Source organism: Triticum urartu, chromosome 3A (assembly GCF_056163025.1).
Source record: "Triticum urartu cultivar PI428250 chromosome 3A, HENAU_Tu73, whole genome shotgun sequence".
Classification (NCBI taxonomy): Eukaryota; Viridiplantae; Streptophyta; class Magnoliopsida; order Poales; family Poaceae; genus Triticum; species Triticum urartu.
The window spans coordinates 373053625-373066272 of NC_141875.1; the positions used below are offsets into that span (position 1 = coordinate 373053625).

General features: G+C 45.0%; 1 protein-coding gene across 1 annotated transcript; it reads left to right on the forward strand.

Moving 5' to 3' along the window:
* The first annotated feature begins 3762 nt into the window (after positions 1-3762).
* Positions 3763-11459, forward strand: LOC147979746 (uncharacterized). The gene is made up of 5 exons (XM_087515331.1): positions 3763-4086; positions 8117-9179; positions 9627-10360; positions 10434-10553; positions 10980-11459. Exons 1-5 carry the CDS (start codon positions 3763-3765, stop codon positions 11457-11459), a joined length of 2721 nt encoding a protein of 906 aa, XP_087371457.1.
* Positions 11460-12648: the final 1189 nt, after the last annotated feature.

Below are 12648 nucleotides of genomic sequence, written 5' to 3' on the forward strand. Positions count from 1 at the left end.
GTGAATGGTATTAATGTTATTGGAAAATCTCCGACAACCACTATTGGAAGTTTTCAAATACCTCTACCTACTGTCAAAAATAAATATGAAGTTCTTATTGTTGGGGACATTCATATCCCCATTGAGGTAACTTAGTGATTTACGAAAGTTCTTCGGTTTCATGCTAATCGAAAGTGGTTGTTAATAAGACTTGATCAACCTTATTAATGAATCATTTTTGAGAGGTATGAAGTAAGCACTACCTTTTGTACCTACCTTTTGTTTTATATTTTTATTAGTTAAATAAAATAAAATGCCATTTTTGTCTGTTTTCTAGATCTTCTATGCAATAAAAATGGCCCAAAAATAAAAGTACTTGAAATGCACTGAAAATTTAATATGATTTTTTTCTGAATATTTAAGAATTTCTGGTGCAAATAATATTAGAGGGAGGTGCACCAGGTGGGCACAACCCACCTATGCGCGCCCTAGTGGGTTGTGGTCCCCACGTGGGCCTCTCACTTATATCTTCACACCACATCATCACCTACCTCCAGAAAAAATTCACCTTTGCTCTCTCTCCTGAGTTCTTGCTCTCAAACCCGCGGATCTCGATCTCTTTGCTCGAAGCTCCGTTTCTGAAACTGTTTCGGGGGATTGTTGCTTGGTATGTAACTCCACCGTTTGTCCAATTAGTTTTTGTTTTAGTGGTTTATATTTTGAATAATTAGCTACTCTTGGTGCTGCTGTAGATGAGCTTGCATGTTGAATTCTTAGATTTCTAAGTAGTTTGAATGCTTGCCATGGCCTCTATGTATCCCTATGAGTAGTTGCTATCAATTTTGTGAAGTTTTGTTGAGAAAAATTTGTGGACTAAAAATTTCAGATTTTTTGTTCATAGGAAAAGGATGAATATCTTTAGGAAGTTTGCTTCTAAGAAGAACTCCAAGGGAGTTATTGTGGAGTCTTCTGACAGTGATCTCCATCCTTGGAGGTTGGCGGAAGTACGGCCGTGCGAATGGCTGCACACCCAGTTCATGGAAGAGGCTGGAATCCTTCAGGAGTTCACACAATATGCTGCTAATGCCGGCCTCACCGACTTCATTGCTGCTGAATGTGAACAGTATCATCTCCTCACAAATATCTTTGTTCAAAGTTTTACTTTCCTTCCTAGGAATAATCCCCCTGAGGTGCAGTTTAGTTTATATGCCGAAACCCGTCAGATACCACTTACTGAATTTTGTAACAAATGCATGATCCCTTCTAACGGGAGCTTAGTTGAGCCTAGACCGCCAGAGTTTGAGGCCTTTTATCGTACCTTAACAATGGGAGATGAGAGAGGGGTGTCAGCTATCACTGCCGCTAGCTTGCATTTTCCTGTTGTTCATTGCTTTGCTCTTTTCATTGCAAAATGCTTGCTTGCTAGAGAGAAGGTGGGTCCACTCAGTTCACCAGACCTTGTTGCTTTACGTTGTGCACTAGAGGGCGACAACACTTATAGCTTGGGAGCTATTGTGGCACGTCGCCTCCACATTAATAAGTCCAAGGGTAAAGTGGGATTTTCGCTACTCGTTTGGCAGCTCACTTCAATGTTGAGATACGCCTTCATGATTACCCTTTGACCAAGGTTTACCTAGACCGCGCAGCCGTGGAACACCACCATTTTATTGCACGAGATTACCCTAACATCCCTATTCCTTATAACTTGGTTTTCATCATTGAAACTCGTGATATCATTCCATTGCATGCTCCTGCTTTGTTTGATCCTATTACCAGGGGCGGATATAGGATTATGCCTGCGGACATCATCGCCTACCGGAATAACCAGGCTGCAGAGGAGGAGGAAGAGCCTCAGCAGTGGGATCAGTGGATGCCCGCTCCTCAGTACCCCAACTACTATCCAAGCTTCTGATTGATTACCAAGTTAGGCCAAAAGCCTAAGCTTGGGGGAGTATGTGTTTCCCACCGACATTGCATTCATGTTCACTTATTTCATTTGTCGGTGTCCACACTTTTTCATTGTACTATCCATGCTTAATTTTATTTTCTTACTTTCTGCTTGTGTGTTTGAAAAACCTTAGAAAAACAAAAAAAATAGTTGTAGTTAGTTTACTTTCTATGCATGCTTAGCTTTAGCATTGAAAAGAAAACCCAAAAATATTTCCTTGTTCTTCTTTTGCTTGTTGGGAGCTTTCCCGTGTAAATAGTTTTTTTCTTCATTTTTTCTTTTCCCTTTTATTTGCTTGTTCAAGAAAACCAAAAACTCCAAAAATATTTCAGTGTGTTTATCTGAATTTATTTTATTTTTATTTAAGTCGTACTGAGGAGAAGACCATGATGAAAATGTTGAGTGGCTCTCATATGAGTAACTATGGATCTAATAAAGAGCCCATTTTACCTTGTCTTCTCCTGTTGAATAAAATGTTTGTAGATTCCAGCTTAGTCCATGACACTCTTGCACTATTATTATTTTCATATCGTTCGGTCGTGCATGTGAAAGGCAATAATGACGATATTCGATGAACTGGTCATGGCAGAGAGAAACGGATATGAACTTGACTTGTTCTGTTTGTGTAAATACGTTTAACCTAGTATCCATGATTCAACCAATTATGATTAAACATGTTTGCAATTACAATTAGAGATTATAGTTTCTCATGCCATGCATATGTAGTTAGGAGTGGATAATGATTTATCTTGTATATCAACATTGCGTTAAAGTGATTGTGATGTAGTATGATGATATGGTACCTTCCTCTGAATGTTCGAGTGGCTTGACTTGGCACATGTCCATGCATGTAGTTGAATCAAAACCAACATAGCCTCTATGATATTTATGTTCATGGTGTTCATATCCTACTCATGCTAGTGTCCAATGTTACTTATGCATAATGCATGTTCATCACCGTTGTTGCTCTCTAGCTGGACGCTTCTCAACCCAATTGCTAGCCTTCGCCTGTACTAAGTGGGAATTCTGCTTGTAGATCAAAAACCTTGAACCCAACTTATTCCAGATGAGTCCACCATACCTACCTATATGCGGTATTACCCTGCCATCCTAAGCAAATTTGCATGTGTGTGACAGCCTGGTTTGTGCCCTCTTTCATTTGTTTGACTTTTCATTTGAAATTTTTTGAAACTTGGATTTTTTGAATCTTTTCATTTGGACTTAAACACTTGGGCATCCTTGGCTTTCACCCAAGTGTTCATTTCTCTCCCAAACCATCATTTCACTTCTGATCCACCTCAAAATAACCTTTGGAATATTTTTCTTAAATGAAAAATATTCAATTTCTCTCTAAAACCCTAAGCCAAACCTGTTTGCTCCAAAGCAACCCTAACTTTTATGGCTCAAAAAATTCTGAGATAATTCACAAATATTCTAGAGACCCTAGGGCACCTCCCTGAGAAAAAATATTTCATCACTTTTTGGGATATTTTTGCTACAGAAAATATTTTCTGTTTTGGATAGAAATGGTGGTTTCTACAGCAACTACCATTTTACTTGCTCCATTTGACCTGATCATTCTTGTGCTTATTTACCTTAGTAACTCTAAGCTAGCCTCCAAAGCACAGGTTCAAACTCCCAGCCTTTTGACCACAGTCACACCTCAAAGTTACTATCCAGAAACTTACCAGATTTGTAAAACTTTCTCTACTGCACCTGGATCCAAACCCAACCGTGGTAAACTTCAAAACCACCACGAACGACATGTCAAACATGGTTTTTGGATGAAGGCCGGCCTGTGGAGGGAGTTCATGCGGTGACCACGCGTGTCCACGATGCCAGGCATGCGTGTCGACGCGCTCTGGGAGCCGCCGAGCGCTCTGTTCGCGTGTGCTCGCTTCCCCCGCCTGCCAAACCTAGCCAAAGCTCGCCACCATCATCGTCTCAACACCGTTAACTCCACCCTGGCACTCGCCGACGCCGGAGCTCACCGCAGCGAGCATGGGCAAGGTCCGGCCAGCCCAACACTGCGTGCGCACTATGCTCGTTGTCACCCCCTCGACCCTGTGCTCGTCTCCGCTCGCCCACAGTGGCCGCGTGACCTCCGTCGTCTTCTCCCCCTCTCACTGACACCGCTCGTCGCCGCGCGCCGTGGACAGGTGTCCATCGGCGGAGCCCAAAGCACCCTCACCGCTCGCCTATATATAGAGCCCCTCCCCACCCTTTCCGAGCATCCTCCAGCACTCACACACACTGCACGGTAGAGTAGGAAGCCATAGCCCGGCCGGGCAGGCCTCGGGCCGCCGTCCCCGAGCTCGAGCACGCCGGCGATCCCCTCTGGTCGCCGCGGCAGCTCCAGCCCCTCCCAGGCCTGGGCGACCTTTCCAGGTCCTCTGCCTCTCTCCGGTGAGGTTGTCTCGCCCGCTTGGAGCCCCTGGAACGGCCTCTGCTCGCCGTCTTCCCCAACTCCGACGACCTCCCCGTTCTGCCTCCGCCCGCGAGCAAGATTCTGATGCCGTCCGACCACCCCTAGCTACGCTACGGGTATGGGTAGGTACGCCTCGACCTCCTCTTGCCATCCCTCCCTCTCGTTTTTTTCCAAAGAGCCCTCGTCGCCGGCGAGAGCTCCGGCGAAGCCGCGGCCGTCTCTGTTTCTCTCTCCCTCTTCCCCCACCTGACTAGTGGGGCCTGCTAGTCAGTCTCTCAGTACATGCGTGAAGCGGTATGAGTGATGGCACCCCTGGGCTTTTACGCCTTCGACGTCACCCCCCCAGTCTTTTTCTTTTTATTCAAATTCATTTGAATTTACAAAACACCTCAAACAGTTATAACTTTTTAACCAGAAGTCCAAATGAATTGATTCTTTTTGCATTGTGTTCTTTGAAAGAAAATCTAACAACTCACCAAAGATGAGATTTTTCTGAGCTGTTTAGAATTTCTGGTGAATTTCAGAAGTGTTCTTGATATTTTCCTTGTGTGTTTAAAATTATTTTCAGAAGGTGAGGCTTGTCTTGAGGATCACCAGGAGGCTTGTGAACCTCACCTGCACTAAGGCAAGCCATGGCAACATTTTTATGATGCCATTTCAATATTTGTGATTTTCTTACTTGGATGAAATAATTAATCCATGCATTTAAATAATTATTGAGTTGTTTGTATTCTGTTAAATGTTGAATAGTTGTTATGCTTGATTTATAGTTGAAACTAGTTTAGTGGATAAAGCAAGTTAAGATTTATTTGAGGTGATATTAGAAATAATTTTGTTATGCATGATAGATATCTTAACTATATTTTTGCCTTCCTAAAAATGATAAGAATTTGTTAGAAAATATTCTATTAAATATTCTGTTAAATCATATTCCTTGTTTTACAGAAAGTTTGAACTTAATTTAGTGATAAAGAAAGTAAGGATTGCTGATAGTGAAATCTTTTGTTATGCATATGAAAAAGTTATCGGAATTGCTTTCCTGCGTAAGAAATCAATGAAACTTGTTGCAAAATATTTTGATTAAGTTGTGAGTCATCTGTAGAGTAACGTGAGTTGTTGACGGTTATGCTTGGTGCATATATGACATCGGTTATTTTTATGATATATGTGTTATTTTGCATTTCATGGAATGCTATGACACCTGTCATTGTTAGTTTAAAGTTGAAACTGAAAATAACTCAACTTGAATACACCGTTGACTGGGTCATGGTGCCGCTGAATCGAGTCTTTCAGTGCAACCGCATTTGCCTTTATGGGGGGCCTTGATTCAGTCCATTGACACGGCCTCTGGTTGGTGCCTCCATCTAGGGAAGGTTATGTCGTGTTTGCCCTGGCCCGGCAAGCAGACTTAACCTTGTGTGCTCGTTGATAAGATTATGGTACCGATTTCCCCTAGTGGGAGTTTCCCCGAGTGGGAGTTTGACCGCGACGGTGGCCAGGGTGTCTTTGGTAGACACGGGGCCACCCAGGACCAGCCCGTTGTGGATTTGGGTCGGAGTGTCCGGGAGAGTGTTGTGGCAATGGAGGGGTTTCGTCGGAATGCCGTTGGTCCACCCGAATGGGAGTGCGAGGCCATGGGTTCCATGGTGTGGGTCCAGTGTGCTACCTCTGCAGAGTGTATAATCTATCAATGGCCGCGTCCACGGTTAAGGACACCTCGTAGTAGGTCCCACCATGAGTCAACGATTGATAAAAATTGCACACTAAACTGTAAACTTTGCATTGTCAAGGATGGCAGAAAGGCCATCGCGGAATTTAGGACCAGATATTGGTCGTGGTTGTGATCGCCGTAAGGATCATGAGTCATTTTGTTAAAGACCACATTGGTGGTGTGTTTTACCACGTTGGTGGTGTATCTTACCACGTTGGTGGTGTGTTTTACCACATTGGTGGTGTTTGTGATCAGAGGATGATCACGGTTGGTAAGTTTTCCTGAGGGACGTTCGAGCATGATCACAGCAAGTTGACATATAGTGTTGCATCATTAATAATTGGCTAAATATCATGATATTGTTTGTCATTATGATTATGCTTGTTGTGAGCTTGCAAGTACATTCAATGTACTGACCTAGCGTGTCATGCCAGATTTCAAGAAAGTCTCGTTGGAAAGGAGTGTTGTTCGAGTCTAGATCATGTTCCACTACGATGTTATTCCGCTGCCACGTAGTTGTTCGGATCGAGGCCCCTTTATGTTCACTAAATAATGCACATATTGTTCAGCCGCATCGAGTGTGCCGCTTGGCCTCGACCGTTGTTGTAATTTGAACTCTGTTCCGCTAGTATCAATAAAGCGGTTGTTTTCTGTACCAATTTGTTGTGTGTTGCTAGAAGACATGGTCTCTGGGCTGGCAATGCAGGGTAAACCGGTCGCTCTGAGCCGGGGTGCCACAACGATTGGTATCAGAGCTGTGCTGACTGTAGGCCACGCTAGACTACGACGTGTTAACTGGACGCTAGGTGCGAGAAAAATTGAGTGCCGGTAGCAGTTATAGCTGGTTGTTGCATTCTAGTCATTTGATTATTATTGTTATGCTAACCTGCTAATGGTTGTGAGTGTAGATGGCTCCGGTGCCGTATCCGTGCCAGTTGCAGCTGATGCCGTACACGTCACCGCACCTTCTCCGCAACGTGTGGTGTCGGTTGTACCCTCACGGATACGAACCAGTCTACCGTGTGTACCGGGAGCGTCTAGCAGACTCAGTGTATGAGTATCACGCAGTGGTTACTCTGCGCACCAGTTCCGATTCCGGCTCTTACACTCGCACTTCTCGGAGCGGTTACGCTTCCACCGCTTCTCAGGCTGTCCGATTTGTCGCATTTGAGATCCTTGTTGAGCTTCGTTATACCGAGGTTCAAATGCAGCACCACCCAGGTTTCTATTACTACCCATCTCTGCACGACAACGGTCGTGTCCGTTTTCCCCTCGTTGACCTGGAGTCTGATAGTGTTGCTAGCCATCTTGCTCGTTATATCACTGCTAACTATCTGATGATCCACGAGCTGGCTCGAGAGCTGACTCGTGCCCGTACTGCTTTAGCCGCTACCTTGGTCACTACTAGATCCACCACTACTCCGTCCTCACTGGGATTTACCCCGTATGTCCCAGTTAGTTCTAGCTCTCCTCTTTCGCCGGTTACTCCCCTGAGTAGCACAGGCGTCTCCGCCGTGAACCCTCTCAGTGCTCCTGCCTAGTGGGTCTCACTTCTTGCTACCCCTGCAGCCCTGATGCTTCATCCTACCCCTGCCCCTGAGGGAGAGCCCTCGAGGCAGCGTCGTCGTGTTACTTTTAACCTGGAGGTTTCCGTTAACCACGTCAGTTCAGGATCTAAGACTGCTTCAGGGGAGGACACCGCAGCACCAGCAGAGCAGTAGTATCTTTGAGTATTCGCAATCATCTAGATGGTGTACGGATGTAGTTGTATAAGTCATGATGCTTCATGTATGAGAGTAGTGGAACCAGCCTTGTAGTTTAATTGTCATGTATGAGTCTATGTATAATTATGTTGGGACTTTAATTGCCGTATTTTGTTCGCACTTTTTGGTCTTTTTGAGAGTTGTTGCTGGCTTTTCCCCCAATTTTATTATTGGATGTCTCTCATCTCAATTGTGTTGCCTTGGGAAAAATACTCAATAGGATGACGCGGGGAGGAAACAGTAGCAACGTTCACGCAAGAACTCTTGTAGGTCGTTCCGCATGACAGGCAGGATATTCTCCCGAGCCGAACGTTCAGCCACCACCTCCACCACCTGATCCTCCATCCACCGAGCAAGTTCTGCGTATGTTTGAGGAGAAAAGGAACAATGATCTGATTGAAATATTGAGAAGTGTGCAAGCTATGGTTGGACAGAATGGAAATCAGAATGGTCACCACTCAAAGCTGTCAGATTTTCAGAGGACCAATCCACCCAGTTTCAGTCAGGTTGTTGACCCATTGGATGCAGACAATTGGTTGCGGACCATGGAGAAAAAGCTTGAGATCGCCCGTACTGAAGGAAATGATAAAGTCCCATTTGCAACCCATTACCTTGAGGGCGCAGTTGCCATATGGTGGGAAAATACAAAAGCGATGTGGCCGATTGATGAGGAAGTCACCTGGGCAAAAGTCAAGGATAAGTTCCACAAGTATCACATCCCTACTGGAGTTATGAAGGCCAAACAGCGTGAATTTCTCACGCTCGTCCAAGGAAATCAGTCTGTGGCTGAGTATCTGCAAAAATTCAATCATTTGTCCCATTACTCTCTGTATGATGTGGCCACTGAAGAAAGGAAGATTGACAGATTTCTTGGAGGTTTAAATCCACAACTTCGGTGTGCTCTCAGTATGTTTGATTTCACCGATTTCCAAACTCTGGTGGACAAAGCGTTCATTGTTGAACGGGAGCACAAGCTTATATCGGATAATAGGTCCGTTAACAACAATAACAAGCGCAAGTTTGAGCCAAAGAAGGATGGACAACCTGTGCAAAAAGCTCGTACCTGGCAGCCGACTCAGGTGGAATACAGGCCAAATTGGCAGCAGAATGTTAATAGGACCACCACTCAAGTCAAGAATATTGTAACTAGTCCAACACATGAGGAGCGCCAGCGAAATTATACTTGTTTCATTTGCGGGCAGGCCAGACATTATGCCAAACAGTGCCCCAAGAACAACAAGGTGAATGCCTTGAGCAGGCCACAAGTCAACTTTATGGAGTCAGGGCCAACTGGGCACGTGAATCATATCTCCGCCGAGGAAGCCCAAGAGAAGCCAGAAGTCGTCATTGGTATGTTTTCTGTTAATGACATACCTGCAGTAATTTTATTTGACTCTGGGGCTTCCCATTCTTTTATTTCTCAGAGTTTTGCCGCCCGAAACAATTTTCCTTGCACCATTTTGGGCAAAAATATGCTGGTACAAACCCTGGGATCTATAATCAAGAGCAATCTAGTCTGCCATGATCTGGAGATCAATATCAACGGGGTCCACTTTCCAACATCTCTGATAATCATTGAGTCTGAACAGTTGGATATTATATTGGGGATGAATTGGCTGACCAAATACCAAGTTTGTATAAACTGCGCAACCCAAGAAGTCAGTTTGACCAGTCTGAATGGGCAGCTCATCAAATTCCATGCTCGCAAGCATGTGCCCAAGCTAGAACTAGTTTGCACCGCTGTGGTTGAGTTGGAATTTATTCCTGTGGTCAGTGAGTACCCTGATGTATTTCCAGAAGAACTGCCTGTCATGCCACCAGATCGGGAACTGGAGTTTGCCATAGATCTTGTGCCCGGAACCGCACCAATATACAAGAAGTATTACCGGATGCCCTCATCAGAATTAGTGGAACTAAAGAAACAGCTTGACGAATTACTCCAGAAGGGTTATATTCGTCCCAACTCTTCACCGTGGGGGTCACCTGCAATTTTCGTGGGCAAAAAGGATGGCAGTCTCCGTATGTGCGTAGATTACCGTCAGTTGAATGAGGTCACCGTCAAAAATAAATACCCACTACCAAGGATTGATGGTCTGTTTGATCAGCTCAGTGGGGCTGAAGTATTCTCAAAAATCGATTTACGGACCGGATATCATCAGCTCAAGATTAAAAAGGAAGATATTCCTAAGACCGCATTCACTACACAATACGGTCTTTACGAATATACGGTGATGTCCTTTGGTCTCATCAATGCCCCTGCCTTCTTCATGCATATGATGAACAAAGTGTTCATGGACTTCCTCGACAAATTCGTGGTAGTCTTTATCGACGATATCCTCATTTACTCCAAGAGTGAAGAAGAGCATAAGGATCACCTCCGAGCAGTGCTACGACGGCTCCGCAACCATCAGTTATACGCCAAATTCAGTAAGTGCGAATTTTGGCTCAAGCAAGTCGGGTTTCTCGGACATGTACTTTCCGCCGAAGGTATAGCCGTGGACCCGAGCAAAGTAAAGGATGTGCTCGATTGGGTACGACCCACGACTGTAACACAGATCCGGAGTTTTCTCGGATTAGCTGGATACTAACGTCGTTTCATTGAAGGGGTTTTCCAAAATTGCTAAAGTGATGACGGAACTGCTCAAAAAGGATACAAAGTTTGAGTGGACAGAGGACTGTGAGAAGAGTTTTAATGAGCCAAAGACGCGTCTGACGACCGCACCGGTATTGACTCTTCCAGACATTTATCGCAGCTTTGATGTATACTGCGATGCCTCCAGACAAGGTATTGGTTGCGTATTGATGCAAGACAGCAAGGTAGTAGCGTATGCCTCACGACAACTACGACCACATGAGGGAAATTATCCTACTCATGATTTGGAATTGGCTGCAGTGGTTCATGCATTAAAAATTTGGAGACACTATCTCATTGGAAAAAGGTGCCAAATTTTTACTGACCACAAAAGCCTCAAATACATCTTCACTCAGCCAGATTTAAATCTCCGTCAGCGAAGATGGTTAGAATTGGTCAAGGATTATGACCTTGTAATAAATTACCATCCAGGAAAGGCCAACGTCGTTGCCGATGCGCTCAGTTGAAAGCCCGTCAGCTTAAATGTCATGTTAAAATCATTGCCTACCGAACTTCAGGAGGAGATCGCTCGGCTCAACTTGGTCATCATGGATGTTGGCCTCACTAATATTTTGGAATTTACCCCCACACTCGAGATGGATATCCGCAAGGCCCAGCCAGAAGACGCCGAGCTACAAAAACATGCAAAGCAATCCCCAGATTTCTTCAAGGACAACTTCGGTACCCTCCTATTTCGTGGACGAATTTGTGTACCAGATCAACCGGACTTGAAGAAGAAAATCTTGTCAGAAGCACACGAATCCTCGTATTCCATTCATCCGGGAGGTATGAAAATGTATGAATACCCTAAAAGGATATTCTGGTGGGATGGGATGAAGAAAGACATTGCATATTTCGTAGCCTGTTGCGACATATGCAACAAGGTGAAAGCAGATCATCAGAAGCCAGCTGGACTTCTCCAACCATTGCCAGCTTCACAATGGAAATGGGATGATGTTTGCATGGATTTCATCACCGGATTGCCTAGGACTCAGTGAGGCAAATACGCCATCTGGGTTATAGTGGACACCCTCACCAAGGTTGCTCACTTCATGTCACGCCCTCGATGCGGCTATATCTCCCACGTGTCGAAGCACGACTTAGAGGCATAACCGCCTTGAAAGCAATGTCGCAAGTGAGGTAATCTTCACACAACCCATGTAATACATAAGGGAAAGAGATACATAGTTGGCTTACAATCGCCACTTCACACAAATACATGAATAAAGCATTACATCATCCAAATACAATCAGGGTCCGACTACGGAACCAAATTAAAAGAAGAACCCCAAATGCGACACGGTCCCCGATCGCCCCAACTGGGCTCCACTACTAATCAACTAGAACGAAACAACACAAAGGACAAGATCTTCATCGAGCTCGTCCTGAGCTCGGTTGCGTCATCTGCACGGACTCATCGGCACCTGCAAGCTGGTTTTGGAAGTATCTGTGAGTCACAGGGACTCAGCAATCTCACACCCTCGCGATCAGGACTATTTAAGCTTATAGGTAGGGTAAAAGGTATGAGGTGGAGCTGCAGCAAGCGACTAGCATATATGGTGGCTAACATACACAAATGAGAGCGAGAAGAGAAGGCAAAGCACGGTCGATAAAAGTATGATCAAGAAGTGATCCTAAAACAACCTACGTCAAGCATAACTCCAACACCGTGTTCACTTCCCAGACTCCGCCGGAAAGAGACCATCACGGTTACACACGCAGTTGATTCCTTTTAATTAAGTTAAGGCTCAAGTTATCTACAACCGGATATTAACAAATTCCCATCTGCCCATAACCGCGGGCACGGCTTTCGAAAGTTCAAATCCCTGCTGGGGTGTCCCAACTTAGCCCATGACAAGCTCTCACGGTCAACGAAGGAATAGACCTCCTCCCGAGACATTCCGATCAGACTCGGTATCCCGGTTCTACAAGACATCCTCGACAATGGTGAAACAAGTCCAGCAAAACCACCCGATGCGCCGACATCCCGATAGGAGCTACACATATCTCGTTCTGAGGGCACACCAGATAAGCTAAGCGTACGGGAGCCAACGTAACCCAAGTTGCCAAGGGACAGCCCCGCACGGTGCTCTGGGTTGTACCAACACTTAGACAAGAACTAGCCTGGGGGGGTTAAAATAAGATGACCCTTGGGCTGGCCTAACCCAAGGGAAAAAAAGGCTACGT